The sequence below is a fragment of the Leucopleurus acutus genome, assembly GCF_964270905.1.
Source record: "Leucopleurus acutus genome assembly, chromosome: 14".
Classification (NCBI taxonomy): domain Eukaryota; kingdom Metazoa; phylum Chordata; class Mammalia; order Artiodactyla; family Delphinidae; genus Leucopleurus; species Leucopleurus acutus.
This window is the reverse complement of record NC_139156.1, coordinates 33759833-33772374: the sequence shown is the minus strand read 5'-3', so window position 1 is coordinate 33772374 and position 12542 is coordinate 33759833. Positions and strand designations below refer to the sequence as shown.

The following is a 12542-nucleotide window of genomic DNA, read 5'->3' as shown; positions in this document are numbered from 1 at the left end:
AAACATTAGTTGTAAAGATTATAAAAGTCGCTATACAATTGTCAGGTATTAGGGGTAGTCAACTCCTACATCATGGGTAATTGAGTGTTAGCTACTTGATATTTGCAGCCAGTACTTAATTATTCAGCAGATGGTTCACTTATTTAACAAGGATTTGGATGTCTCTTATGTACATACTATGATAGTAGCCAGTGTATATTGAGCACTTACTATGTGTCAGTTACTGTGCTAAGAGTTTTTCGTATGTTTACTATAACTTAATCCTCATAACACTGATGTAGATACTTTTTTAAATCCCTATTTTATTGTTGAGAGAATTTGGTTTTAGAGAAGTTGGATGGCTTAGCTGAGGTTGAACAGCTAGGAAGTGTCCTTTTTGATTCCATCCATCATCCATCTGTCCATCTATCAATTATTTACTGACCACCTGCTACATGGTAGGCTGTATTCTAGGGCTGGGTGTACAACAGGGAACAAAACAGACAAAAACTCTCTGCCCTCCTGCAACTTACATTCCAGTGAGCAAAGACAGAAAATAAAAGTGTGAAATAGAGAGTATATTCAATAGTGGTAAGAGTGATGCAGTGACAAAGTAAATTCCTTTATTTTAGAAAAAAAAAAAAAAGCAGGAAAGGGAATTGTGTGTGTGTGTGTGTGTGTGTGTGTGTGTGTGTTTGTAATGTGGATATTGTGGCCAGAAAGGGCTTCATCAAGAAGGAGACCCAAAAACCTGAAGGAGGAGAGGGAGACAGCCATGTGTGAGAAATGTGATCCAGCTAGAGGAAACAGCATGTGCGAAGCATAGGACAGGAATGTGCTTGGTGGGTTTCAGGAACCACAAGGAGGCCAGTGTTGCTGGCGTGGAATAAGTAAAGTATTAGGAAGTGAGGTAATTGTGATAATATGGGGCAGAATTATGTAGGGCTTTATAGGCTGCTGTAAGAAAAATAGGGTTTTGAGCAGAAGAGAGACATGGGGTCTGACTTATATTTTAGTGGGATTATTTTGTCTACTTTGTTGAGAACAGACTGAAGGGAAACAAGGGTGGAATCAAGGAGACTGGTTAGGGAGCTGTTGGCAATAATCTAGGCAAGACACGTTGTTGGCTTAGTGCAGGGTGATACCAGTGGAGGTAGTGAGATGTGGCTGGATTGTTTTGTTGGGGAGGTGAGAGAAGAGAATAGCCAGGGATGATTTCAAGGTTTTTTTGCCTGAACAACTAGAATAATGGAGTTTACTAAGATGAGGGAAGGCTGTGGGAGGACCAGGGTTTGGGGAAGAAGATAGGAATTCATTTTGGACATATTTGAGATGCTTATCAGATATCCAGTTGGAGTGATGCATGAGTTTGAAGTTCAAGGGAGAGGTCAGGCCTAGAAATATAAATTTGGGACGCGTCAGAGTGTTTATGAAATTTAAAACTCCAAGTCTAGATGAGATCTAGAGACAGTATAGGTAGAAAAGAGAAGATATCCAAGATCAGAGCCTAGTTCTAGCTTAGCTCTTGAAGGCCCAAGTTCTTAATGATTGCAACCTTATATTGCTGTGTCTAGTGTTATAATAGGTACTCACTAAAAATCTGCCACATGGAGGCTGCCCTCAAGAAGCTTATGGTCTTTGTGGAGAAACACAATATATGACATATACTTGAAACATTTAAGTTACAATGTAAAGAAATATTTGTATATAATGTGTCAGAGTGAGCAGACTGACTTTTTGTCTGTCCTACAGATGAAAAGATTACTTGGCATGGAAATGATTGAAAAAGGCCGGCTGGAGGAAATGGGACTTGAACTGAACCTCAAACCATGGGCAACAGATGGGGGCGCACACTTTTGGGAGGCCCCCAAGACTGCTTTCAGGTTCAGTATGGTCCAGTGGTTCACACTCTGTGCTCCCAACTCAGGGGGCCCAGGATTTGATCCCTGGTTGGGGAACTAAGATCCCACATACTGCAACTAAGCCTGTGTGCCGCAACTAGAGAAGCCCACGCGCTGCAACAAAAGCCCAGTGTAGCCTAAATAAATAAATAAAATAATAATTTTTAAAAAGATACAGATTAAAATTAACAACAGGAGAAGGCACATCAGGCAGGATCTAGGAGAGTTCCAGCAGGGAGCTTCCAATTGTCCTTTCCTACTGGAGTCATGTGGACAGCACTTATTTCCCCCAGCAATGATGCATGGTAACAGTCATGGAGTATTACTAAGCAGGGAAGCTCTCCCAAGCCATGGTGTCTTTTACTGGGGGTTGGTCCCATAGGCACAGCTGACTGCCTGAGTTGCTGACCTTAATCTTCAGCCCCTCCAGAGCTCATACCATGTGGTCCCATGCCCCCATCAACTGTAAATCACATTGTAAGTCACATTGTTAGCTTAGACTATTTGGCATTGCCCAAGGCTCCCAAGTAAACAAAGGCATCTATCAGGCAGGACATTCCAAAGGCGAACCGCCCAGGAGTTGGGAGCAAGGGCCAAACCTGTTTTTGGGCAAGGTTAATCCTTTCCTTCATGGTGGATGGGGAAGTCCCTCAGTGTGGAGCCAGCAGGAGCTAAGATACAGTAGGAGTGCAAACGTCATGTTTAGAGAACATTGGGGTGACTGCAGTATGGCCTTGTACTTGGGAATATGAACTCTGGAGCCAGATTACCAGGATTCATATCCCATATTCATGTTCATTCCACAACTAGCAACCAGCTGTCACTTGCTAGTTGTGGAATTTATGACAGTTACATAATCTGTAACTTATCTGTAAATTAGCAAGGGTAATAACAGTACTACGTTACAGGCTTGTTATGAGGATTAAAGAGTTAATATATAAAGCACTCAGAATATGTCCTGACACATAGTAAATGCTGTAGAAATCAGGAGTTTGTTCATTCATTCCTTCATCATTCACTTAGTGATTCTTTTTTGAGCACTAGTATGTTTGAAGACTCATCTCCTGAATCTCAGACTTTTATGTCCAGATGCCTAGTGATATATCTAGAGGGCTGTGGCTCTTTAAATATTAACATGTTCAAAAAGAAATTAAGTATTTTCCACCCAAATTATTTCTATTAATGTCAGTACTATCAACCTAGTTTCTTCAGAGATTTTATTTTAAGATATCAGCTCTTGCAGAGATTGGGCTTAATAAAGAGTAAATTTTGATGAACTGGGAAGTTAATGTTAGCTTTCTGTTTGTATATATACAGGTCTGTGTATGATGACCAACCGAATGCACACAAGAAGTTTATGGAAAAGTTAGATGCTTGTATCCGTAATCATGACAAGGAAATTGAAAAGATGTGTAATTTTCATCATCAGGGTTTTGTAGATGCTATTACAGAACTCCTTAAAGTAAGGACTGATGCAGAAAAACTGAAGGTAAGAAATAGTTAAAATTCTATTTACCTTTGCTCTCAAATTACTCAAGTATTAGTTTATAGTGCATATTTACAAATCATTATTAAATGCACTATTTTTAAGAAGTGGATTAGTGTACATATTTGGGAATGCTCTATTAATACAGTTGTCATGCTAATGACAGGAGTAATCTCTTTTTTTTTTGTAAACCAAGTAATGCATTGACTTAACAGGATTTCTTTCCATGCAGGGAATTGAACTCAAAAAATTCACACAATGAAAGGCCTCATTTGGAGTTTTAGAGTTCTAAAGTGACGATTAGTACAATATTGATAAAAAGCTATCTTCTGAAAACTTCTAAAAACTTACTATAAATGATTGTGTTCTCAAAGTTATTTAATTATAGTGAAACTGTTTTTTTTCTTAGTTTAATAGCAATGTGTAGTTTTCTTAAGGAAAGTTGGTCTACATTTTCTGCCACACAGCAAAAACATTATTTATTAAATGAGACCTGGATTTGTTCTGTCAGAATACAAAATATTTAGTTATAAGAATTGTCCTATTTATCTTTCTTTACATTTGGAGAGCTTAGCAGACAGAAAGACCCTGGTTCACCAGAGGTTATGATTAGAAAACCATTATATAAAGGATATTCAGATAACAAGAGACCAAATACAGCATCAATGAGGTCACTGAGCATCTTTGTTCAGAAATTAATGAGATTTTTAATAAACCAGAATGTGCTTCCTTACTATGATGACCTAATGAGTCACTTAATATGTGGGAAAATTTGAGGTTGAGCTTTGCCTGCACCTGCAGCATTAAAATGTTGCTGTGGATTGAGATTTCCGTGTTTGATGTTAATCAACCACCCAGTGTTTGCATTCAGCAAAGTATGAATGTTTAATTACCATAAAATGCAATCACTATTTCCTACAGACAATGAATGGCACATAGACCTCATTGAAGTTATCAAAAAGGGACCAGTGGTCAACTGGGTCAGTGATTTGAATTGTTTTACAGACTTAGAGAAGCAAGTAAAGTTCAAAAATCTGGATTAAATTTGAGAAGTTTGCCACAGAATCTGTTAAAAAGAACTGTCATAAGTAATTGAAGTTAACAAAAGCCCTTTTCAATCAAAAGTTCAAGTTCAAGCTGTAGAGTTAATTTGAATTTGCATTTCTTTGTTCTAAGTTTCTCATGAAGCATGATCTGATTACAAGGGTGAGCAGTTACATCAGGGCAGTTTTATGCGTATTTGTCTAACTAAGGTGAAATTATTTTTAAGGTGCAAGTTACTGATACCAACCGAAGATTTCAAGATGCTGGAAAGGAGGTGAGAAAATGATACATTTTTTTGAGTATTCAATATGTGGATGCAATTTAACTGTTCATTTTAAAATATGGACATTTCTTCTTTTTAAGGTGATAGTCCAAACAGAAGATATTATTCGATGTAGAATTCAGCAGAGGAATATTACAACTGTAATAGAAAAATTGCAGTTATGCCTTCCAGGTAAGTTAAACTTGTCTATAATGTAACATTCAGCTTGGTGAAATTGTAATTTAATGGTAGTGTATAGTCATTATTCATTATAGGTATTACAGATTACTTGATGATTGTCTCCCCCCCTGCCAGAGCCCATGGTATTCTTTCTTATCTACTTTATTCCCTGAATTTTCATGGTTTTCCTTATTATAAGGCCCCTATTTGATGATCTGTCACATCAGTCTCCTAGAACAACCTCTACCTTTCCATTTCCTTTCTGCCTAGTTTGCCCTTTGTCCCTCCCCAACCCACTCCCTGCCTTTTTTCCCCTCAGAATACTTTCCCATGGAGAGAGTGTCTTTTGATTACATTTTCTTTCATTTTCCTAATTTGCCTAATATTTTTACCTTTAGTTTTCCATTGTTTTCTTTTTGTCACTTAAGCAGGTTTGCCTTTGGTCACAATTTCATTTTGCTAATAAGAAAACATCCAAAAGTGCTAGATCTTTTCCCTTTTTCGGTCTTGCCTTTCCTCTTATATTTTGGGAAGACTGACTTTTTAGGTTTCTGAGTTTCTGGTGTCTCTGTTAGGGCTCACATATTCCTGGGACATCAAATAAATTCTGAAGAAACTAACCAATACTTTCTTTACCTGGATATACCCTGTTCAAACAAAAGGAAACAGGTATATGACATCCTTTTTTAATATAGTAAGCTAAATCTCAGTGTCCCATTTTTAACTTATTTTTTTTTTTGGAAGGAACCTGAACCTCCATATCCAGGGCAATAGAATAAGGTGCTTTGTATAATATTTATATAATGTAAATTTAGCTTAGACTACAAATTACATAAACTGTTAGCATATTTTATTAGCTAAAAAAATTGTTTTCTGACTTGTGAGAATAAAGCTTTTCTTTTTTGTTTTAGAATCACTGAAATTCTGCTCATCTTAATTTCTAATGGACCAGGGATATGTGCACATTAACTTTGAGTAAATAAAATGTCTGCTTATTATGTTAGGTTTTAGGGTTGAGAAACCTATTTCCTTATAGTAATGCTTAATAATACTTCTTTGTCACCATCAGATACACTGAAATAGTCATGAACACACTCTAGGTTTGAATGCTTTGTCCCTGAATGGTAATAAGCCTAAAAAATTGGGTACTGATGGAATAAGAAAGAGTAAATTCAGCTTATTCAGCCCTAGTGGGCTATTTGAAATAGAGAAATAAAGGGAAGTAGAAGCTAGATTTTTTTTTTACTGCTACTGTCTTTGCTGTCAAGGCTGGACAGGAAATCTGAGTTCATGTCGACATTGTGTTCTTAACAGCCACATCCAGAACTACTACCTCCTTTCCTCCATCTATCCTTCTATCTAATTATACACTCATACCTACTTTTTTTGTTTGTTTGTTTGCTGTACGCGGGCCTCTCACTGTTGTGGCCTCTCCCGTTGCGGAGCACAGGCTCCGGACGCGCAGGCTCAGCGGCCATGGCTCACGGGCCCAGCCGCTCCGCGGCCTGTGGGATCTTCCCAGACCGGGGCACGAACCCGTGTCCCCTGCATCGGCAGGCAGACTCTCAACCACTGCGCCACCAGGGAAGCCCCATACCTACTTTTTTGTGTCAGGCATTATGGTAGATATTGGAAATAAGAAGTTGAAAATGATATAGTCCCAGCTCTGAAGGGTCCCACCGTCTAATGTGAATAAAGACAAGAAAGCCATTACTGTACAACTGCCTAACTCCTCCTTAGGTTAAGAGGAGTATGAGAGGATATAAGAAGTCACAGGGTAAACAATGCATTTTCCTGGTGTATTAGTTAGTTAATTATTTCTGAGGAAAGCATTATTTTTATATGAAAACAATATGGAAATAATATAAGGTAGTTGTGAAATTTACACGAATTGTTGAGATAAAACAGGAGACTTCAAAGAAAGTTTATACTTGTAGCAGCAGTTTTTTAGGCTCTTTCCTAGGTTATGTGTTCACTGTAATGCTTTGATTGGAAAATGTGAGATATATTGCACTGCAATAAAGGGACTTTGATAGAGATATATATAGGGTCTGCAGAGTTAGGACTGGTTCATTATAGCCACCATTGCAGTTTTTATGGTTTTTCAGGCAGTTAAACAATATCTTTTGTGAACCTGAAGACCCCTAGGGAGTAGCCATAAGACTGTAAAAAATCTGAAAAAAAAAAATGTGTCTATCTCTCTTGTCTAGGAAAATACGAGCTGACTTGATGATCTAACAGTAATTTACCTACTTTATACTTTGAAATTTTACTAAGGATGAATGGTAATCTACATTGTTGCATTAAAACCTTTTTGGTGGCAGTTTGTCTTCTTGCTGAAGCTTATAACAATTTTATTGAATAATTGTATTTCTGAGCCTTTGATGGAAATGATAAAACAAATATAGATACTTTATGTTTATTTATGCCTTTATTATAATTTACTCTCCGCTGTAAACTTTTGAGTTTTTTCTTTCTCTGTGCGTTTGGTGTAAAATTTTGTTTAATGAGCTGTAACACAGTTGCATTATTTTATTTGGTATATTGAATCAAAATCAATTAATCTCACTGTTGCTCAACTTTCTCTCTCAAATAACTAAAATCCAAACTTCCACTTCCACTGCAGGAAGAGATAGTAGTAAGTTTCTGATTAGGATAATTGTTACTAGGTTGATGTCTCAGTTATAGTTGTCAGCATGTACAAGTGTTCCCAGTTCAATATAATGTATTAATTTATATAATATAATGTCCAATATATGTAGAAATTAAAATGTTTTAATTTAATTGAAGTATAAAATTTTATTTGAAAATATAAGCCTAAATCAAGGTATGGAGAAAATTACTGAATTTATATGTTCTTCCCTGCTTTATTTTCATCTCTCAAAAATTTTTTTTATTTTGAAAGCTAAAATAAGTTATATTTTTTAATGCAGTGCTGGAAATGTACAGTAAGCTGAAAGAACAGATGAGTGCAAAAAGGTGAGTTGTTTTCTTTCCTAATTATTTTTAATAAGAGTTTTTTTTCCTATTACTGAGAGCATAGATAAAATTACTGTAAATTATAGTGAATCATCTGAAGTTTTGCTTTTCTGTGTTTAACTATTCTTTGTTAATGCAATTTGCCCATCAGGATCATTCAGTAAAGCAGTTCTTAGCCATTTATTTGTGGATCCTTGTCCTTTGTAATTGATATCAGAGATTGATAATATTGATGAAGAACAAATAGACAACTGAACAGGAATGAAAAAATATTGATTAACTTAACAACACGTTAACGTTGCACACAGTCAAAGGCTAAGTGTGTACTTTGTGAAAGCAAAGCGTGGGTAGTTACATTTTGACAATCTGGGCTAGTGTAGTTCATGTTCTCTTTTATAATACATATGAATACATGACAGATGAAAGATAAAGTGATTTAAAGTAGTTTATGAATTGCTGTAGGAGCATTAGATGTAATTATGTTTAAAATGTTTTAAAGATGAACCCTTTTAAATTACATAGAAAAATCAGAACGAGATGTGTTTGAAATAGGGAAATAATCATTTCTTCTTGTTTATTAATAACTGCTTAATTATCACATTGCAGTATATGCAAATCTATACTCAGATTTGTGTATGTCCTGCTTCATAGTGCTTTACATTGAATTTTATTGGTCTTTACCAATTGGTACTAATTAGTAGAATGATTTTGTTCCTAACTAATACATGAGGCATAATCTATTCTGAAGGCGTCTTTTATTTTATGTGTATATTATTAATTTATTGTATTTTATCTATCAAAGTTGTACATCCTCATATTTTAAGTACAATAATAGTTAATAGTTCTGTGTGTTTGTTGCAAAAAAAAAAAACAGACATCACCTTCCCTTTTTGCCATTCACCATTCCTCCTTCCTAGGGGCAAAAATCTTTACTTCTTTTAAGAAATTATTTTGGTATTTACATTTATGTCATTAAATAACTAACTTTTACTATTCTCTATTTTTAAGCTTGGAGCATTATATATTTCTTCAGATATTTCATAATCTAATATTTATATCTAAATTTACCCAGTTGTCCCCAAAATGTCTTATATCTTCTTTTCCTTCCTGAAATATTGGTTAGTATGTATTTTTTTGTCCCTGTAATCTAGAATAGTCTTCCCACTTTTCTTTGTTTTTCATGAAAAACAAAGAAAAGGTTAGTTGTCTTGTACACCAGGGCATTTTGGATTTGTTTGATCATTCTCTCATGATTAGATGCAGATTACATGTTTTTGGCATGAGTACAACATAAGTGGTATTGTGTATGACATCAGAAGGTATATGCTATCAGATTATCTCTAGGTTATCCTAAATTTGATCATTTATTTAAGGGGATGGCTATCAGATCTCTTAAGGTATATTTTTCTCTTTGCAATTAATATGTAATCTGTGGTGGGTGATATTTTGAGTCCTGTTTCTTGACAATCTTTCACCCAGTGGTTTTAGGATTTTTATTTTAGTCATGTATCACATTGGGGTTACAAAATGGTGATTTTTATACTTCTATCATTCCTTTAACATTTATTAGCTGACTTTTTTATGTAAAGAAATTTTCCTCTTTTTAGCTCTTTGTTTTTCTGATTATCACTATGGACTCACAGATTTTTAAAAAATAAATGAGTTATAATCTGTAATTCTCTTTATTCTTTTTGATGCACAAATTGCCCCCAGTTTGGCTAGGGGAACCCCTTAAGCCAGTTCCTGTGTCCTCATTTGTCTTTGAGTGCTTTCTTGCTTATCATACAATGAGTAAGATGTTCCAGACTCATGTTGTGCTTTTCTTGCCCTAGATCTGGAGCCGTCCTCCAAAGTACACCTCCTTTTAGTGAGTAATGGTATTTAGAAACTAAGATCTGCATCTGCATGCTAGGTAGGCTTATTATATAACACACACACACACACACACACACACACACACACACACACACACACACACACACACACACACACACACACCCTATCTTTCATGCCCTCCAGCTTCCACGTTTGCCATTGACAAGTTTGAAGTCATTCTGATTTCTCATCCATAGTTTGTGACTCACATTTTCTCTCTTTTAGCATCTTCTCTTTGTCATCTGTGGTCTGTAATTTCCTGGTGTGAGCTTTGATGTGGGTGGGTCTGTTTACTTCCATTGTGCTGGGTACTACGTGAACCTACTTTTGTTTTTAAGTGAGTTTATTTTTAAAACTTTTTTTTAGTTTTATAAATTTATTTATTTTTGGCTGCATTGGGTCTTCGTTGCTGTGTGCGGACTTTCTCTAGTTGCAGCGAGCTGGGGCTACTCTTTGTTGCAGTGCGCGGGCTTCTCATTGTGGTGGCTTCTCTTGTGGAGCACGGGCTCTAGGCACACGGGCTTCAGCAGTTGTGGCATGTGGGCTCAGTAGTTGTGGCTCGTGGGCTCTACAGCGCAGGCTCAGTAGTCGTGGCACATGGGCTCAGTTACTCCCTGGCATGTGGGATCTTCCTGGATCAGGGATCGAACCCGTGTCCCCTGCATTGGCAGGCGGACTCTTAACCACTGCACCACCAGGGAAGTCCCTCTTTTTCTTCTTTAAAAAAATTATTTTTTGTCACACAGATATCAGTGTTTTAAGTCAGGTTGGATGTACCAAGGTCTCTGTTAGTCCAGTGGTTGGGACTCGGAGCTCCCACTGCAGGAGCTTCTTCCCAACCCCGGGCTCGCAAACCAAGATCCTGCAAGCCCCGTGGGGTGGCAAAAAAAAAAGAACAATAACAAAGTAAAAAATAAAATAAGACTAGGAAACTAACAGATATGTTAGAAAGAATGTAAAAATAAAAATATAGATGAATCAACAACCGGAAGGTACATCAGTACCACAATAGTAAAAAAGAGGAGGGAAAAGGAAAAAAAAGGGGGGGGGGAGTGAGGCCTGGGATGTGGAGGGCGGGGCCTAAGCAAGGGCGATGGGCGGTGGGTGGGGCCAATGCTCTGGACCCACAGGTCTGGAAAAGGCCCTGGGGGCTGTGGGGGGTGGGGCTTAGGCTCAAGGAACAGAAGGTTACCAGGCGTGCCCCCCACCCCTGGTCTCAGAGGGCGGGGGACCTCACCTGGGAGCCCAGCAGGCTTCCTGGGCTCCAGTGGTCGGCACAAACACCCTCCTCTCCTCTCCTGCTCCTCCGTCCTGGAGGGCCCCTCCCAGCTGCCTCTCCTGATCTCCCCAGCCTCCCTCCTATGCCCCCAGGACCGGCGTGGCCTGGATGGGGTTTTGGAGGTGGGGGACAGGCTTGGGAGCTCAGCAGGCTCCCCGGGCCCAGTGGGCCAGGCGATCGCCCTCTGCCCCTCTCCCACTCCTTCTGGAGAGTCCCTCCCACCTGCCTCTCCTGATCTCCCTGTCCTCAGGGGCACCGATCCTGTCTGGCCTCCACTTCTCCTCCCCGCTAGGTCCCCCTACCTCCAACTGGTTCACTCCCATGTCCTTGGGCGTCACAGCCCCGCACCAGTGGCTGGCAGGCGCCCTAGTTGTGGGGAGATGCTAACTCCGCGTCTTCCCACACTGCCATCTTCACCAATGCTTTTTGTGTGTGTGTGACCTCTCCCGCTGCGGAGCACAGGCTCCAGACGCACAGACTCAACGGCCGTGGCTCACGGGCCCAGCCGCTCCGCGGCATGTGGGATCCTCCCGGACCGGGGGACGAACCCGTGTACCCTGCATCGGCAGGTGGACTCTCAACCACTGCGCCACCAGGGAAGCCCTATTAATGGCTTTTTAAATGGTTTTTGTGACACAATATTATTTCTAATTGCCTTAAAGAGTGTAACATTTTCCAAAATATTTTTCTTAAAATATATTTTACTTTGATTTGATTTAAACCGGTGCCGTGTACTTTTTTGAAGGTAGGGGATGTGGATGGGAGAGATATCATGAAATCATATATCAAATAACTAAATATTCTGATTAAAAATTTTGGAACTATTATACATATATACATTTAAGGTATTGTGATGACTGTGATAATGCTTGTCATGTTATAGATTTCGATGAAATGAAGTAAAGAAGTTGTTTGTTAGTGAATTTTCATCCTGCAACTTTTTCATATGGTTTTTGTTTGTGCTTAGTAAATAGAAATAAATGTTAATTTTATTTATTTTATTTTTACTATAACAATATCCTTTTTGTTGGGAGTGTTGGACTGATTATTTGGACTTACTTGTAAAATAAATGTAATAAGAACTTTTTATAGAGTGTTCTTTTTAACTTCTCACAGGTATTATTCTGCTCTAAAAACTATGGAACAATTAGAGAATGTGTATTTTCCCCGGGTTAGTCAATACCGGTTTTGTCAGCTAATGATAGAAAATCTTCCTAAACTCCGTGAAGATATTAAAGAAATCTCCATGTCTGATCTCAAAGACTTTTTGGAAAGCATTCGCAAACATTCTGACAAAATAGGTGAAACAGCAATGAAACAGGTGAGACTAAAAAGTAGAATTTTATTTATTTATTGAAGTATAATTGATTTACAGTGTTGTGCCAATCTCTGCTGTACAGCAGAGTGACTCAGTTTTACACATACATTCTTAAAAAGGAGACTTTTAATTTAATGTTAGTTAATAATAATCTAGTTAATAAATTAAATAATAATTTAATGTTAGTTAATAATTTAATGTTAGTTAATAATCAAAGTTTACTTTTCTTACTTACATAA

At 37.8% G+C, this 12542-nt stretch overlaps 1 protein-coding gene across 1 annotated transcript in view; it reads left to right on the top strand.

The window, feature by feature from the left end:
• Nucleotides 1–12542, top strand: part of EXOC6 (exocyst complex component 6) — a gene marked incomplete at its 5' end in the record, with an annotated part of 188022 nt that overhangs the window by 32575 nt on the left and 142905 nt on the right. The window contains 5 exons of the mRNA XM_082855035.1: nucleotides 3198–3369; nucleotides 4637–4684; nucleotides 4774–4864; nucleotides 7786–7831; nucleotides 12102–12306. Of these exons, the coding sequence (XP_082711161.1) occupies nucleotides 3198–3369; nucleotides 4637–4684; nucleotides 4774–4864; nucleotides 7786–7831; nucleotides 12102–12306 (562 nt within the window). The remainder of the gene's footprint in view (nucleotides 1–3197; nucleotides 3370–4636; nucleotides 4685–4773; nucleotides 4865–7785; nucleotides 7832–12101; nucleotides 12307–12542) is intronic.